This window comes from Struthio camelus, chromosome 7 (assembly GCF_040807025.1).
Source record: "Struthio camelus isolate bStrCam1 chromosome 7, bStrCam1.hap1, whole genome shotgun sequence".
NCBI classification, from domain to species: Eukaryota; Metazoa; Chordata; class Aves; order Struthioniformes; family Struthionidae; genus Struthio; species Struthio camelus.
In genome coordinates this window covers 5,430,586-5,447,667 of record NC_090948.1, presented here as the reverse complement: position 1 = coordinate 5,447,667, position 17,082 = coordinate 5,430,586, and the positions used below count along the sequence as shown (strand labels likewise).

General features: G+C 40.2%; 2 protein-coding genes across 4 annotated transcripts; one reads left to right on the top strand and one right to left on the bottom strand.

Annotated features, from left to right (window-relative positions):
• Nucleotides 1-155: 155 nt before the first annotated feature.
• Nucleotides 156-3,163, top strand: PSTK (phosphoseryl-tRNA kinase). Its single transcript, XM_068951504.1, has 6 exons — nt 156-413; nt 654-945; nt 1,351-1,549; nt 2,002-2,077; nt 2,566-2,659; nt 2,887-3,163. The coding sequence occupies exons 1-6, from the start codon at nt 204-206 to the stop codon at nt 3,084-3,086; spliced, it is 1,071 nt and encodes a 356-aa protein (XP_068807605.1). The 5' UTR covers nt 156-203; the 3' UTR covers nt 3,087-3,163.
• A 4,199-nt stretch (nt 3,164-7,362) lies between these two features.
• Nucleotides 7,363-17,075, bottom strand: IKZF5 (IKAROS family zinc finger 5). 3 transcript variants are annotated; one of them, XM_068951502.1, is made up of 6 exons: nt 16,963-17,075; nt 15,253-15,318; nt 14,068-14,182; nt 13,567-13,730; nt 13,104-13,286; nt 7,363-10,159 (listed from the first exon to the last, which is right to left on the bottom strand). In XM_068951502.1, the coding sequence occupies exons 4-6, from the start codon at nt 13,697-13,699 to the stop codon at nt 9,216-9,218; spliced, it is 1,260 nt and encodes a 419-aa protein (XP_068807603.1). In that variant the 5' UTR covers nt 13,700-13,730; nt 14,068-14,182; nt 15,253-15,318; nt 16,963-17,075; the 3' UTR covers nt 7,363-9,215. The 3 variants fall into 3 exon arrangements, with proteins under 3 accessions (XP_068807603.1, XP_068807602.1, XP_068807604.1); XM_068951501.1 differs by having other exon boundaries at nt 14,068-14,162; XM_068951503.1 differs by lacking the exon at nt 14,068-14,182.
• Nucleotides 17,076-17,082: the final 7 nt, after the last annotated feature.

Here is a 17,082-nt window from a genome sequence, read left to right as displayed (position 1 = left end):
GAACGTCAACACGGGCGCTGCCCCTGAGGCGGCCAACGGCCGCGCGCCAAACGCGGCGCCCACAACGCCCGCCCCGCCACTGCGCCTGCGCCGCGCCCACCCCCCCCACACACCGCCCCCGGCGCATGCGCGCCGGCGCCCCCCGCCCCACTGCTGCGCATGCGCCTGTCAGCGCCTCACTGCCGCAAGCTTGGGCGGCGGCGATGGAGCGGCAGGAGGCCGCCGGGCGGCGGCGCGTAGGGCTGTGTGTGCTGTGCGGGCTGCCGGCGGCGGGCAAGTCCACCCTGGCCCGCGCCTTGCGCCACCGCCTGCCGCGCCGCCAGGGCTGGGACTGCGCGCTCCTCGCCTACGACGAGCTCATGCCGCGGGACGCCTTCAGCCCGCCCGCGCCGGAGGCGGGGCGAGCGCCGTCGGTCAGTGCCGCTCTCCTCCTTCCTATTGGGCGGCATCGCCCTCTCTGCTCTCATTGGCCAGCCGCGGGCGCTTCAGCCGCAGGAGCCCGGCGCGGGGGGGGGGGGGCGGGGAGAGAAGGGGGAGCCGTTAGTGGCCGTTGGCGGCGGGAGCGCGCGGGCAGCGGCGGCGGCGGCGCTGAGGGGGGCGGCTCGGCCGCGCCCGAGGGAATCTTTAACCTGTTTTGTTCTGTTATTTCCTAGCTGTCTCGCTGGAAATTATACCGGCGTGAGTTGTTACACTACCTGGAGCACTTCTTGCAGGCTCTTATTAACAGAGATCGTTTGTCAGCCCCCACAAGCAGAACTGAGTCAACGTGGGAGAGCTTCGTCGCCTGCTGTAAAGGGCAGGGGTTGCTCTCTTCAGAGGGACTTGACGCCAGAGCGTGCCATTACTTGACAAATGTAGCCGCTTCTAGGCCACTGTATTTTATTCTGGATGACAATTTTTATTATCGAAGCATGAGATATGAAGTGTACCAGCTGGCTCGCAAATGTAATTACTCGTTACTCTCTTACATATGATTGATGTAATATTTGGATGCTCTAGTTTTCAGCTTTATAGCAAAATAACTAGCAAATAGTGTACTTTAACTGCCTCTTTTAATTACTGTTGCAGAACATTTGGTAGTTCTTAATTGCTAAATTTCTAAAACACACTGAACAGAGATGTCTCTTACTGTATTATTAGAAATCATTAGTTCACGTAAGCTTTTCTCATATGTGTCGTTCTCAGAAATTATAACTTGAGCAGCCTTCAAGGTAAAATTCTTCATATTCTCTTAGGTTCAGAACTAGTATAGAAATCGCTGGTTCATACAAAGGTTTTGTCATGCTTGTTGCTCTCAGAAATTATTGCTTGAGCAGCTTTGAAAGTAAAACTGTCTGTTTATATTTTTAGATTCTTTGAGCTTCTGCCAGTTATTTTTAGAGTGTCCACTTGAATGGTGCTTGCAAAGAAATCGTCTAAGAAGTCATCCTTTACCCGATCAGACAATATATCTAATGGCAAGAAAAATAGAAAGGCCAGATCTTGAGAATAATGCTTGGGAAAAGAACAGCCTCATCCTGAAAAGTTTTGAATGTACTTTGGAGGATAAGTATGTTACTATATTGATGCTGGAGTTTTTAAATAAAATCTGTTTTCGTAAAAAGGCAGGTAGAAGCTTTTCACTATATCTACAATATGTAGAATATATTCCGTATGGTGATTTTTGGAAGGCATACATACAATATATATTTTTCAGCTGTTTAGAAAACTCGCACTCATCACCCTTTGCAGAGTTTATACTGTTATTAACTGTATTTCTAAACGCTTGTTAAAAAATCAAAAGCTTCAGATAATTTACATCAGACTACAAAATAATGGCTGTGTGTTTAGTTTTAGCTGTGTTTCATTTACCTTGTAATATAAAGATTATCTCACTGATTACCTCACAGATTTAAGTGAAAGTTTACTTTTTTTTTTCTTTGCGATATCTTTACAAAATGCAAGAAAAATCTATAATGAAACTATTTGGTTAATATGTTTTGCTCTTGCTTGTCGTCTTAGTTTGCAGATCATTCACTTGCTGGCCAATGCTTTGGAAAATCCAGTGAAGCCAAATGAGGAAAATACAGAGGAAAAGGTAGAACTGTTTGTCTTTAAGGTTATAGTCCTTTCAGATGATAGGGAATGAATGGATAATTTATTCCTGAATTGGATTCTTATCACCATGATGACAAAAGTTGAGAAATACCTTTTGCAGTTCTGGATTGCAAAAGCACGCACATTTAAAAAAAAATGGGTACTTCACCTTATTCAGTAAAACCCCTGAACTACCTCTAACCATGCTGTTGTATATTCTACAGTAGTTAAAAGAATGGCTCTTGGAGCTGTCACTCCACACAATCGGGAAAATAACGTTCACTTCTTAAAATGTCATGTGTATCTGTCTCAGGGAGTTGCCCAGATACATATTTCAGAATCCAAAGGAGCTGTTTTTTCCTATGCCAGTCACTGAGTTGGGGCTAATGTGTTATCCGCTTTTGAGGAGTACTTCAAAGTTGATGACAAGCTAAATAAAATGTAACGTGTTTGCATATATTCCTCCTTTCTGCTCATCCTTTTGGATAGGAAGTAGATCGAGCAATCTGTGCAGCTAGTACTGTCCATCAAGCTGATCAGACTTTCAGACGAGTCATCTCTCAAACAATGAAGGATGCAAAAGGTAGGCATAGCATGTTCTAGTACTTGCATGCAGCTCAGCTGGCAACATAAGATTGAGCCTGTGAAATTCCTTTGGGGTAAGTCATTAAGGAATCACCATCCTGCCGGTGTGATTGAGGCAATCTCCTTTAAAGGCCTGTCAAAGATAGGCTTAGATTCTGCAAATAGCTAAGTCTGTAAAACTTGTCTTTACACAAGTGTAAAACCACAGCTTTAACTCTCTTTTAGATAAAAAGGTATGCCCAAGTGAGATGAAGAGCCTGGCAGAGGAACTCGGCAAACTCAAAGCAGAATTTTTAGAAGATTTACGACAAGGAAGTCATCTGAAAAATCAGATTTACCAACAAAATAGTGACCCTGTAACAAGTATAACTTCTTCATTCCAGTATGAGGCAATCAATGTAGTCAATAAATATATTTTTAAATAATGACATGTAATACTTTTTTTCCAGAGTTAAAAGTATTTAAAATGTAATATGGCTTTTAGCAGTACTGCTGAAAAAATTTGAGAGATGAAACTTATTTCCCTGGAAGTTTGTGCCCTCACGTAACATCTCTCCCTGTAAAAGAAGCCTGGTCTAGCATGATGTGTTTGATTTTGAAGATCAAGCCAACAAAAAAAAATCACTAGATTCTTAGATTTAAATTTCACAGAATCATAGAAAAATTAAGTATGGGAGGGACCTCTGGAAGCTGTCTAATCCAACCTCTTTCTTGAAGCAGGGTTAATTTCAGGCTGGATAGGTTTCCTCAGAGCCTCATCTAGCTGAGTTTTGAAGAGCACCTTTGCTCTTTTCCTTACCTGTGTGAGTTACTTTCTGCACAAGAGCACAGCTTCACCTGTAGACCTTTTGATTAGCCTGATAGATAGGAAATGTTCTGATGTTTTAAGAGTTGCGTGCCTGAAACTCCTCTGACAAGAGGGAAGTTTGCTACTTATGTGAATGATCTGCACTACTTCAAAAGGTGGGGAAGAAAAAGGGTAAGCTTTCATTGCACTTCATAGGAAGAATATCTACTGAGAATATCTATTTGGTTCAGCTCCTTGGGGGACTTGAGTAAAGGACTGTTTCATTTCTGGACATTGATCAGCTCTGCTGTGTCAAAACTGATATAGTCCTGAATGCTTGCACAGCTCCTAAGTGCCTAGGAAGGTAGAAAAAATGAGGAAGGATGGAGTTCAGCATTTCAAGAATGAGGTGGCATCTATACAATGAACTATGGCATCTAAAGTCAGGACTTGGGAAACTAAATCAGGACTTGAGGGGAACTTAGGTGTCTAAAGTCTCTTTTTTGGATCAGGGTCTTGGCCTCTCAGCCTGTTTCCCTGACAGCAACTTTAGAAGGAAGAGATTTGATAACGCATTTCAGCTTAGGCTCCCGAAAGCTGTATGCGCATATGTGTGTGTACGTGCATAAGACTAACTCAGATGTCCAAAAGAACTTGAAAGTTTGGTTTTGCCTTGAACATTGTGATGAATAATACACTCAAATTCCATATGCAGTGATGACAGCCTTACTGTGATTAAAAACTCATTTCAGACATGGAAACGCCGTTGATAATCAGGAAATATAAAAATAGCATGATAAATAAGACATTTGGAAGGTGAGCAAATACGAAAGACGATGAACTCTAGAACTGAACTCCTTTCATATCATTTGCAACTGTAGAAGCAGACAAAAATAAACATACTGTTCCCCCTTCCCCTCTGAAATGGTAAATCAGCTAAATGATTATAGAGACTGCTGAAGTGCACAGCTCCTTGGGACTCCAGTTCACTGCTTGTTATTTGCAGCTTGCCCTAGAAGTGCCTTGACTATACCTGATGTGATGAATCCTGGAGGGAAACAGGAGCTGGTTGTTACGTACTTGCTCTCCACAGGTCCAAACAGACTCTAAGGACCAGATGAATCAGTTCCAGTTTACTAGGCCATATACAAGCATGAGCGCAGGGGATTCAGTTGTAATAATTCACTGCAGACTACGGCAGTCCGTACACAGCTTTCAAACAGCAGTTCACCAGGATCCAGCTGTTGCAGCATATGCAATTTTAAGAACAACTAACATTAAACTTAATTAGAAAGTGTTATTTTATTCATATCTTACAAAAGCAAAGCTTCACAACATGAACTACACTAGATATAGTCAAGTTATTTCAAAACTTGTCTTCTGAAAACATTCACTACACAATAAAATTTATTTTACAATTCTAACAGCTCTCAATTTTGCATACAAAATATGCTCTTTACATTGAAATACATATTTTTAACAAAGCAGGTACTTAGAAGCACATACACAAAGACTGCTCAATGAAAAATGCTTCAGCAGGGAATAGATTTTCCTGCAGCAGAACATCCATTTGCTGTAGATTTTAAAAGAAACTTAAAATTAATGGAAAACTTGCCAGTGAAGATTTCTAAATTACATTCCCTTCGTCAAAAGAAAAAACAAACAAACAAGCAAAACCTCGAAACATTCTGGAACAAAACAAATAGCAACAGAACATTGTGCTAGAAAAGACTGTTAAAACATGTCTTCTAGCACTGACTTTTATGTTAACATGCCAATCAACATTTTATGTCAAAATTATCTAAGCACTGTATCTGTGAAAAGTCACCTATTATTCCCTGTTAAGCTTCTCCACAGCTGGTTTAAGTATTAACAGAGATAACTAATCTACCAACAACTTCAGTCTATTATTTGCATGTTTGGTGAAATATTCAGTCTCAAAATACTAAGTCTGTATTAAGAGTACTATAAATAGTGCATGTTAAAAATATGTCCAAAAAAGTTATAAAATAATCTAGTAACAGGTTAAAAAAAAAAAAAAAACACCTCCACAAAGTTAATGTTTTCCAACTACAGAATTTAACAGAATCAAGCTGTGGAAAAAATTCAGCTCATCCTCAAACTTTCCTGTTAATACAAGTGAAAAAGCTAATCAGCACCTTATACATTATAAGGATTTGTTTTGTTTTCTTTTTAAGTTAGTGCAGTGTAGCACATGGAGAACTCAATATGGTTAAGTCCTACTAACCTAAGGCTCGATCCTGCAATTCCTTACAAGTATTTACTTGTGCAAGACCTGTCAGGATCATACTCTAAAACAATTTTGCAGAATTAATTCTGCTCTTTAAATTATAGTAAATGGTATACACAAAATTATGAAAAACTACTATGCAAATACACCTTCCAAACATACTCAGTAGTCAGAAGGAAATAGGTATAGTCAAGATACTGTTTGGCACAACTGAACACACGGTATTATGTTGAAAAACTAAGAATCCTAGTCCAGAAGCTGACTCTCTGAAGGACTTGGAAGTCAGCGCGGATTCCCCGCCCACAGATCTGGTTGTGAAAGGCATGATGCCAAAGCCTGTTGCCTCCTAAGAATTCCCCCTACAAACGAGAGCTTGCACAAGGAAAGACAGAAAGCTAGTTTTAAAGCGTTCAAAAGTTTTTAGATGTCCAAAGAATTCTCTTTTTCTTGGGTACCTTGAAGTAGAAAAAGTGATATTAAATCAGTAGTTTTAAAATATTTCTAAATAATTTGCAAGGTTTGGGGTTGGGCTTTTTTTTTTTTTTTTTTTAAATACTGAGTTCTATTATTAAGAACATGATACACTTAATCCTCAGTATGGGATCCTCTCCTGAATGAGAGCCCCTTTTTATAAAGATAATGCAAGGTGTTTTCTTACTACCAGCTACTTCTATTGACCTAACTATTCTTTTATCTAAAATTTCTTCCAGGGCATCACTGTTCGCAAAACCATTTCACAAATTGCCAAATCATTAGCCTACATAAAAAAAAAGTCTAGCACTGCCGATGAAAGCCCTAATGGATCAGAAACTTTGTGAAAATGGATCAGAAACTGTGTGAAGAATGGAAGGCTCAAATTTCCAACATTTGTGCCCATCAGAGTTAATAATCTCCCTACTGATATCAGGACGGAGAGAGACTGGAGCCACAAAGATAACTTAGGTGTTGCAATCATTCAGTATTGGAAGATATGCCTTGTAGCACCAGAATCTGAAATAAGCAGATCTACAGGTTTCTTTATTGTTGCTAGAGCCTAAGAAGAAAGTTTGCCTTAGCTATCAAAAAGACAAGGAAAATTACCTCAATTTAGGAAATTTAATGGTCTTTAACAATAATGCTTGTAGTTTTAATATTATATTTTAGCCAAATTTAGGTTTTAAAATGTAGAAAAGATAGGTCAAACGAGACCTGTTATTTCTGCATTACTCTTTGACCAGAAGTGTCTTGTTGCAACATTGGTACAAGAGCAGTAACTTCCAAACAACTGGATTCCAGTTCAGTCAACTTTGGATTCCTTAAAGTAAAAATGGACATTCAAGAGTATGACTCCAGGTTCTCTACCCATCTGTTTAGGCCTACAAAGTTGGTGTTTTGGCTATAAAATGAATTTTAAAACGAATAAAGCAACAAAAGGTATTTTGGGATTATGAAGAGTGTCATTATTAATCTACTGTACTGATGAATAAAAGTGGAAATCGCATCTTGGTTAAACAAATCCACCAAAATGAATTCTGAACCCGGCCTGCCCGACACCAAAAACTTATTTGGAAAATTGACAGCACGTTATCATTAATTTTGCACTAAATTGGCATATTTATTATTTGATGTTATGGTCACTGGACTATGTGCTGACAATAATCTGCTTCCTTCAGCTGGTTTCTTAAAAAAAGGAAAATTCAACAGTAGATAAGCTATGTGAAGACAAATATGTATTCAGTTCCCAAATTTCTAATTCACTGCAGTGAAAATTACTGCTAAAACTAAAACTTTCGGAAGGGTGCTTTTCCTGCATATTGATCTTAAACTGAAGCTATTGCAAGTTTTTCCACTGGCCTCAGGAAGGTTTAGCTCCCATGACAATGTCTGGACAACCCAAACATTTGCTATTCAGATTCCAACTCCTGACTTCCAGAACATCAGTAAAATCTTGTTCCTGCCTTTAGCAAAATACTATATGCTGTCATATTCTGCTGATAGAAAGGGGATGTAAGGGAAGGTTTCATTAGTCTTAATGCAAGTAAGAAACTAAGGTAAAAGTGCACATCTAAATATGGGAAATATGGGTTCTTCGTTTTTTTGAAACATTACCAATTCCTGTGTAGCATATCACGAGCTTTTATTAATTTTGCTAGGATGTTTTATTTAGGTTTATATTAAAGTGCCTATCCATTAGCCTAGGTGCTTTTAAAGTAAGATGTACAGTATAAAAAATAAAATGAACATGTGCAACAGACTTCATATACATCTTTAGTTACCATTTGCCACCTACAATATTAATCACAATGACTTCAAAGGTAGTCACCCAGTATCCCTTTGCCTGCCTACTACATAAACAGTTCAAACCCCCCAAAAAGCAGAAATCCTTCCACTTTTTTCTGGCATGTCCAAAAGGGTAACAAATGTGGGGGAGGGGACAAGACAAACTGAATTCCAAGCTAGCTGAAGTTTACCATAAACTAGATTACTCCACTTCCAAACATACGGGCAACCCACAGTTTTAGCGTGACTCAAGATAAAACTGAACAAACTATTTTTAATTCGTAAACTTGTTTGTTTCTATTAGAACTTCCATCAGCAAGACAGAAGTCTAACTGTGCAAATTTTTAGTATGTGTACAAATCAGTTTAAGGCAGTTAGATGTCTTACAGAATACGTATTAGTTCTACAAGCTCTTCATTATGACTAGTTGTTTTAAAATTGCCTCCTTAGAAAAAACAAAAAACAAAAAAAACTGACATTTAAAGCTATTCGGTAAACAGTTTAAAATAAGGTGTCGTGTTTAATTTTTCTTTTACATAATTAGTGACTGACAAGCAAGTATGTCTTTCCCATTCTTTTTGCTTTTTTTCCTACCAGAGATTCAGTCACAAAATGTTATCTTCTAGTTTTCTGCTGAGTTTTAAAAGTAACAGCTAAAGTAGTGTTTGAGGCCTAACATGAAGAGTTTAGACTATACTAAGCAAAAACTTACTATTAACCTTCCAGATTTAAGTAAGTTTTAAATCCAATTGTATTTGTACGTGAAAGTTGCTTCTAACTTAGAAAGTCTGTTTTTCCAGTTTGGTAGTAGCTATGTTTTTAAGGATAAGTATGTCTCCAAAGTAACCATACATTCATTGCATTAACCTTTCACATTTTATGGTTACAGTATTTTATCTTGCCTGGTAAATAGTTTGATAATTGCATCCTATGTTTCGGGACACATACTCTGCATCTACATTTATAGAATGTTTATTCATATTTTAAGTGCAATCAACTTAAATTTAACAAACAAAACATGTAATTGCATTCTAATTCTTAGAGCACTCCCAGTTTTTTGGAAAGACTATAGATAAATGACCACATCTTACAAAAAATTTCCCTGGCAAGTTTTATGACCAGCATAGAAATAAATTTGCGTCCTTTGTCCAATTGCTTAATGTGAAGATTCCTTATGGAAATGAGCAAGCTTTCCTTCAGCAAGTATGAAAAATATACTGTAATATGTTAAAAAACTAAATGAAAGCATGTTCTCAGTTAATGTTGATTATGTTGGCCTCTTGCAAAATGGCAAGCAAAGTCATACTTATTTTTACACTTACACCCACATATGTTGCACTGAAAAGGATTTTCAAACCCATGACAGCCCATGTGAATAGTATAAAGGATATTGTCCGCAAAATACATGTCACAGTGCTGGCAGTGATGCAGAAGCTGAGGGTCCTGAACCGGAAGGGTTGGAGCTGGAGTACTTGGTTGACTGTTACTTATACTGGGAGTACTGGTGTGGGCGCTGCGATCACTGCTTGGACCTGCCACCGGACTATAGTTCCTTTGATTGTGTGTAGGCCGAGGATCTGGGCTGGTTGGAGATGAACTTTGAGGAATACTTGTTGACACAGCTGAAACTACTGCAGGCGCGGCAGGCTGTTGTATCATAAAAGGCTTTTCATCTTGACAGGAGACAACATCAGGAGAGGCTGGATTCTGGTTTTCAGGTGGCAAGCTAGATAACTGCCCGGCTAATGTAGACAGCTGATTTAAGGGATTATCTACCATAAGGTCTTGCGGATCTCTTGGCAACCCACTGCTCTGGGTTGGTTTTGTCATACTCTCATATGCTTCAGTCTGGATATTTGGGATTTCATGAGTGAAATCATTAAGGTAGTCTGGTTTCTGAACCACCATGGAAGGTGGACTCAAATTAATTAATGCTCTTCTGCTGTACCCCAAATTGCTGGTCTTCTTCTGCAAAACCCCCCACATTTTCTTGCTGCTTAGGGAAGACCTTGTACCCTTGATAGGCACCATTTTATGTTTACGCCTACGGTGATGAGATAAGTTGCTTCTGTCACTGCAGCGGAAGGAACACAATTCACATTTGTATGGTTTTTCACCAGTATGCGATCTCATGTGAGCTTCCAGGTGACGTTCGTAAGCTGATGCAAATGGACACAAATGGCATCTGTGCGGCTTCTCCCCTAGAAAATTAAGAAAGATTATACTATAGCATTTCATGGAGTGTTAGAAAGAAGTTTTTCATGGAACACAGAGTAGTTAACTGGGAGCTGCTAAGTGAACGGTTCAAATTCGGCTTGAGACAGTGCTAGTTCTGAGTTTAGCTGGGTATTTGGTAGAATAGTGGAGCAAGTTTAGACATCTCTGCCTTCTTAAGGAACAAGAGTGAGCATCAGGAAAACTAGCAAACTGTTTTAATGCTGATTCAGTCACCCTGAGCTTTCATAGTCCATGCAAGCCGCGTATTAGCCTTTTGTCATGCCTCCCCACCATGTTTCTGAGTAGAACCACACTCAGGTCTTGCATCTCCTTGCCCGTAAGTGAAGAAAAACCTTCCTTGTTCTGGAGTTCCTTGGCTCTGTACAAAGAAACAAAGCGGGTCTTTCTGAAACAGCCATTAGGGTAACAGCTAAATGGTGTTACCAACTGGGCACCATGCAATGCTGTATTACAGTTAAGGATATGAAATCTATTGTAAGAAGGCAAACAGGAAACAATACAGAAAAGAGAGAGGACTGGTAGCCTGAGATTCCTGTCTATATTATAAAACTGAATAGATTGGCACAGTGAAATGAACTGTTGCCATTGTACAGTCATTGGTACTACGGTAGGCATCAGACAACATCTGACCCAGTAATCTGGCTATAAAGCATTCATTGTATGAAGATGCATCCAAATTACAGAAGCTCCTTGATACACAGAAAACTGACGTCCCCTGTACCTCTCTTTCACTGCTAGTCAGCTTTCTGTAACTGAAGTAATTCAGACTCCATGATTTTGTAGCACACAGTGATGTACGCCTTCCATTCGGACACCTTTTCCTAGCACCTTTGTGAAAGTTTCTCTGATCAAATGGGTCATGCATATACCCTCCAATATTAGGAATACCTGTAGGACCACTGACATAATAGTCAGCCCACGTGGAAAGCTCTGTTCTTCCACTTTTTCCCCAAACATGAAGTCAGAGCCGCCTTTTTATCTTAAATAAAGGCATTCAAAGCACCATTACTTTTGCATGCTGTTTGTCTCCTCCTCACCATCCCGTAGTTCAGCTGTGGTATAGTGGTAACAATATTATATATTATGGCCATGAAAAACAACTCAAAATGTTAGTCAAGGCACAAATCCCAAGTATTATGCTTTACCCTAAAAAAGAGTTTTCCTATTAACTGAAATTGCGTAGCCCAGGAAGTGCTTACAACAGAATAGTTACTGTTGGGTCAAAGACTTCTGAGGACATTTCTCAACTCTCAACTTTTGGTTGGAACCTTTCTTGCTTGTGTATATATTATGCTACAACCATGCTAAAATAGTCATAATTAGCAGCATGCATTGCTCTGCTACCTCAAGCCACTCAGTGATCTCTACTACCTGAGGTAGTTGCAGGATAAGAAAATATTTTGAAAGCACAAAAGAATGGTTAACTTAAGATCTGAGAGTATAATAAGGGTAGATAGCCTCCTATAGTAAGGGAAGGAATGCTGACACTGTAGCAACACCCACATTCTGATATTTAAAGCAGGCAAACTTGATTTTTGCTTTCTAGTATAGCTAAAATTTATGATGTTCAATGTTAAGTAACAATGTGTTATTTCTGCTGTTCTATCTGAGAAACCTCATGCAAGCAGAGCCATTAAAAAAAAAAATTAAGATTCAGTAAGCACGCAATACCCTAGCATACTCTAATAGCAATTTATGCTTCCTTTCACAGCTCTGGCAGTCAATCTACTTATGTGGACAACTGGCCAGTAGTAACCGAGGGCTTGGAGATGGGAGTTTTTAGATGGCAACAGCTATATGCTACTGAAGACATGGAATTTGGAAGTTGATGCATCACCTCTGCAGCTCTAAGTACCGTTTGTCAGCCTGAAGCGCTGCAGTTACTGCTTTGAGTCTGCGGTACATTTTTTTCCCACCAGACGACCCTGGTTTCACGAGCCCTGAAACGGCACTGCACAGAGTAAAGCTCTTAAAAGTAAAAATTTCTCCTGGTGTCCACGTACCATATGTGATAAATAAGCAGATGAAGCTGTAGCTGCTGCTGCTTTATCAAATCAATAAAATTGTTCAAAACACAGTGCTGCTTTGCAGATCTGCAGTGATCTGCCATGTGTCGGCAGCGTATCAAATACAGGTGCATAAGTCACAGTACTTTCTTCGTTATTAGAACTACCCTAAACTTCCACTGGGAATCCAAAAACGGCAACAGCTACACATAGAGGTTGCTCATGGTAGCACAAGAGAGGAATTTACAAGATTTTCAGTCTGAACCTCAGAACTCTGATTTCTAGCAGCTTGGCCCATTCTATCCCATCATGCATTGTAGAAACAAGTCAACACTGCGAGGAGCACAAAAGGAGCACTGACTTCCCAGGAATACATCCCAGGAGTTTCTGTATCGAAGCAGTGGTTTGCAGAACAGCAAGCATCTGACTAACAGCAACTATACCTGAAGAAATAATTATCCAAGCTGCAACAATGTGTTTTCCTTTAAAGGAAGTCCTAGAATGCCATCTACACAAAACCGCAAAAAGACAAGAGTTACAAGTTTGGGCATACTTGAGACCTATAACAACTTCCATTATTTGCAAAACACAATTTTTTTTCTTATTGCTATAGGTAACACCCATAACGTCTTCTGCATCATTTTAACACACTAGGTAGGCACTAGAGTAAGACTTTTAAGAAGACCTTTCACTTGTGTTTTCTCTCAACTGCCAAAAAATCAGAGCTGATTTCATGAACAGTTTAGGATATTCCAACCTTTATCATGAGTTTTGCTTCCAGTTGTCGAGTAACTCTAGGAACTAGCACACTGCTTGAAGATGTAAATTGCTCACATACAGATCATAACACTGAGATAATATGACAACGCCTCACAACAAAGTACTGTAGATTACTTCATACCTGTATGAATTCTGATATGCTCTATGAGCCGTGCTGTTCCTTTGCTGGCGTAGTTGCAATATCGACACTTTAACTTTCCATCAAATGTCCTTTCAAACCCATCCACTAACATTCCTGAGTTTTCATCCAGTGAAACTTCAACAGAAGGATGATCTAGCCCATTCTGATCACCTTCTGTCCCAGCTGCAAATAATGCAACAGAGATTTTGATTGAGAATCACTGGGATACTATGTACAGTGACAACAGGCCAAGTATCTTACGCTTTTTTACACCTCTGGTCTTTAAATATAAGAACTACGATCAGCAAACCTTGATTAAAACAAAGATACATACACATCTTTTAGGAAAAATCCTACCAGAAAAGTTTCCACACAGTTGTAGCAGTGTGCATAATTAACTGCAATGTAAACAATGCAGTCATTCTCAGAAAAGTGAGATTTGACAGCACTGAAATTAGCTTACCTCCCTGAAGAGTCTCTGCTTCCTTGTCTCCACTAACTGACCCAGAAATCATATTTACGTGGTGAGTCTGCTGGGTAAGGTATTCCTGAAAATCTTTCACGAAGTCTAGAGGTTCTGGTTTCTTTTCACCCATATTCACAATTTAAGTTTACAATCTCTTCTGCCTGGAAGAAAAAATATCTTCAAGTCATAAGGGTCACTGAATTTGAATGCAATCATAAAAACAATTTTTTTTTTAACTGAAGGACTACTTCTACCACGTTAAATAATACATTGTGACCGAATACACAAATGGACAACCATAAGAATATTATTTTTAGAATTCTTAACTCATTAAAGATCATCAAATATCTGTTACTGGGGAAACAGTTTTTAGCAACAGTAATATAAGGACTATATAAAATAGGATAAAATGACATAATAATCTCAAATCAACAAGACATAACTTGACTTGCTTTAACAAACAAACAAAAAAAGGTGGTGGTGGGGGGGTGTTTGTACCTGAATTTCAGTTCCCTGCTAAGTAGCAGACATGCTCCAAAAGGTACTCCCAATAGATCAGACTGAAAGCAGGGAGCAGAGCTCCCCCACTTTCCCTGGAAGGAAAAAAGAAACTCTACATCTGTTATTCTCCTCTCCTCCACCCATGCCCATAAGCTGTAAGAAAGAAACTTGGTGGGGGGAAGAGACAGGTCCTAAAACTTTACTGCTATAAATTTTATTAAAGTAATTCTATTTCCAGCAAGAACTTTTCCAAGACTGCATCCACTCCTTACTCTCACTGATAGTCGGAGAAGCTCAAATATTTTCTCTGGTGAACAAACAGCTCCAGAAAACCCAGAGTTTGGGTAGTCAGTCATAGACAACTGTAATGCAGTCTCTGATGTTGGGAAACTGAGTGAATGTGACTGATTAGCAAGGATGGAAAGAAGCCTTGAACAAAGTAATACTGTAAAGTCCTCTTATCCTAAAATGTTACTGTCCTATTCTGTACAAGATATAAGATCTTAATCCATTTCATTATTTTGCATTTAAGTAATAAAAATATTCAGATGTCACTTGTCATAATCTTTCGCAGTTCTGTAAATGACAGACCATTAGAATCCCAATTTGCAATGAATGCAAAGATGGAATTTGGGGCTCAGTCTGAAAGGCTGCAGTGAGTCACACACATTATTATTACTGCTGACTGTAATCAGAAATCATTTATGATGCTACTCCTTCAATGAGAAAATCTTTTCTGTTTTCCAATAGTTACTATACAGAATGTTAAGTGACCTACAGGAATTCCAGTCCTAAATTCAAGACCATATTTAATAACAAAATTTACTTATTTATTTATTCTCCTATATTTTCAAAATTATTTACAAACATTGGTTCATATTTTTACTCCGCAATGCAACTCCAATAGTCTAAAAGTATAAACTAATTCATTGGATATTGCTACTTTGTTCTGCTTGTTAGGTATAATTGAAATCAGTTTTGTTTAGCTTTTGCAACAGGTTTTTCTTAAAATGTGTCATCTGTGCTTTCTGAAGTTAGAGGATAAAACTCAGCCCTCCAAAGACACCATTTCTGGCATCCAGATGAGAATATTCTTTCACAGCATGCCAAGTATGCTCAACCATTACCGTTACCGCTGTTCAATTAGTTCCGAGCACATCTTTACATATCAACTTCTCCTACCCTCTTTCAGATGTCACCAGCCTCCCCTAGGCTTAAGTTAATTTGTTTTCCATTTGTTGGGGTCTCCTGCAATAAAACAAAGATACAAGGGACATGCATTAAAGACACGGAAGAGGTAGAGAGGACAAAGTAATGAGTCCTGACCAGGCCATCTTTCAGTAAATTTTAGCAGTTACAAATAATAATTTAAGTTTAAATCACTTTAAATATTGAATGGTTCAAAATGAATCAACACTAAAGGTCCATGTTGTCACAGAAGAACCTGTGTATCCCTTTTTGCAAGGCATAAAAATTGTTTACCTTTATAATGACATTTAAGTTTTAAAGAAAATTACACATAATTTTAAGAACCAGATTGAGAGAAGATATTACTTTGGGGATCAGCTGCATTAGAACTAGGTTCTCTGCCTCATCAATTTACTTTGCAGAAGTCCATCCTTCTTTTCTAAATGTAGGTAAATGCCACAATTTAACAACTGCCTCAAGTCTCTACATTTGTGTGTGCAAAAAGATCTTCCGTGATTCATGTGAGCCGTTTTATATGCAACTTTTTTTTTTTTTTTTTTTTTTAAACAGAGACACAACATGCCCTTCTCCTTTTCAGGAGAGGAGGACAGAGATTAGGTATTTCTGATATATCATTACTGCAAACTAACAAATGCAACTATTAAAACCTGAGCAGACCAGCTCACATTTCACATCCAATGATCTTAAAGCTCAACTTATAAAGAACAGTTATCACAAAAAAAGTAAGCTTTGTGCATAGACAGCTACATCTTCTCCAACTTTAAACCGGTGCACAGAGTACTGGGCATGGATTTTTCTACATGGGTGCACCAATTCAATTTAGCATTAATTATAGTTCAGATAATACTAACTAAACAATCTAAAAAAGTGCTGTAGGATGTGCTACTATGAAAGGCAATGTTATAAATATTTTGTCTGAAGAATTTTACTAGAAAATACTTCATATGCAATAGCAAAAAATAATTTGGGCAAAGTTTTAAACAGTAGCTTGAAAGCATACATAATAAAAAGTCAATCATGTTTCAGGAATTACGGTTATAAGAAAATAAAACAACATGACTGCAAGCACTTATCCGCATCCCATTTTCTCGTGAGGCAATTAAGGAAAAAAAAAGGGGAGGAGGAAGAAGGAGACTGCCTGGGAGCCTCATCTATTCCGCTACAAATGGCTTAAAACGAAGCAATCAAGGAGGAAGGATCCAAAACTCCCTCCATACCCTGCCGCTCGTGTTTCTTCCCACGTGTGGAAAGGGAACCAGAGGTCTCAGCCCCCCTCGTTGCCCTGCGGGGCGCCACGAGCAGCCCACGGCAACTACCAGCTCCCTGGGCGACACCCGCGCTTTCTGCGCGGCACCTTCCCGGGGGCAGCGGCGGCGCCGAGCCTGCCGCCGCCCGGCGAGCGGCACCACCGCTGCGGCAGACCTCCGGGCTGACTTCAGCCCCTCCCCGCGTACGAACGACGGGAGGACCTCGAGGGGCCGCCGCGCCGGTCCCGCTCCCGCCGCCGCCGCCGCCCTCCCCCGGCCCCGGCGCGGCCCAGGGGACCCCTCTCCCCACCACCGCCGCGGAGGCCCCCGGCCCGCCGCCGCCGCCCCGGGGCTCCCCCCCTCGCCTCCCGCCGGCACGGCACGGCACAGCCACGACGGCCCCCTGAGACACCGGGAGGGGGAGGGCACCACTCACCGCCGCCGCCCCGCGCCGCGCCCGCCGCCCGCCGCCTCCGCCGCCATGTTTGTTGTGCTCCCGCGGCCCGGCCTACCCGCCGCCTCGCGAGACCGCGGCGGGGCGGGGCCGCCGGCCGCC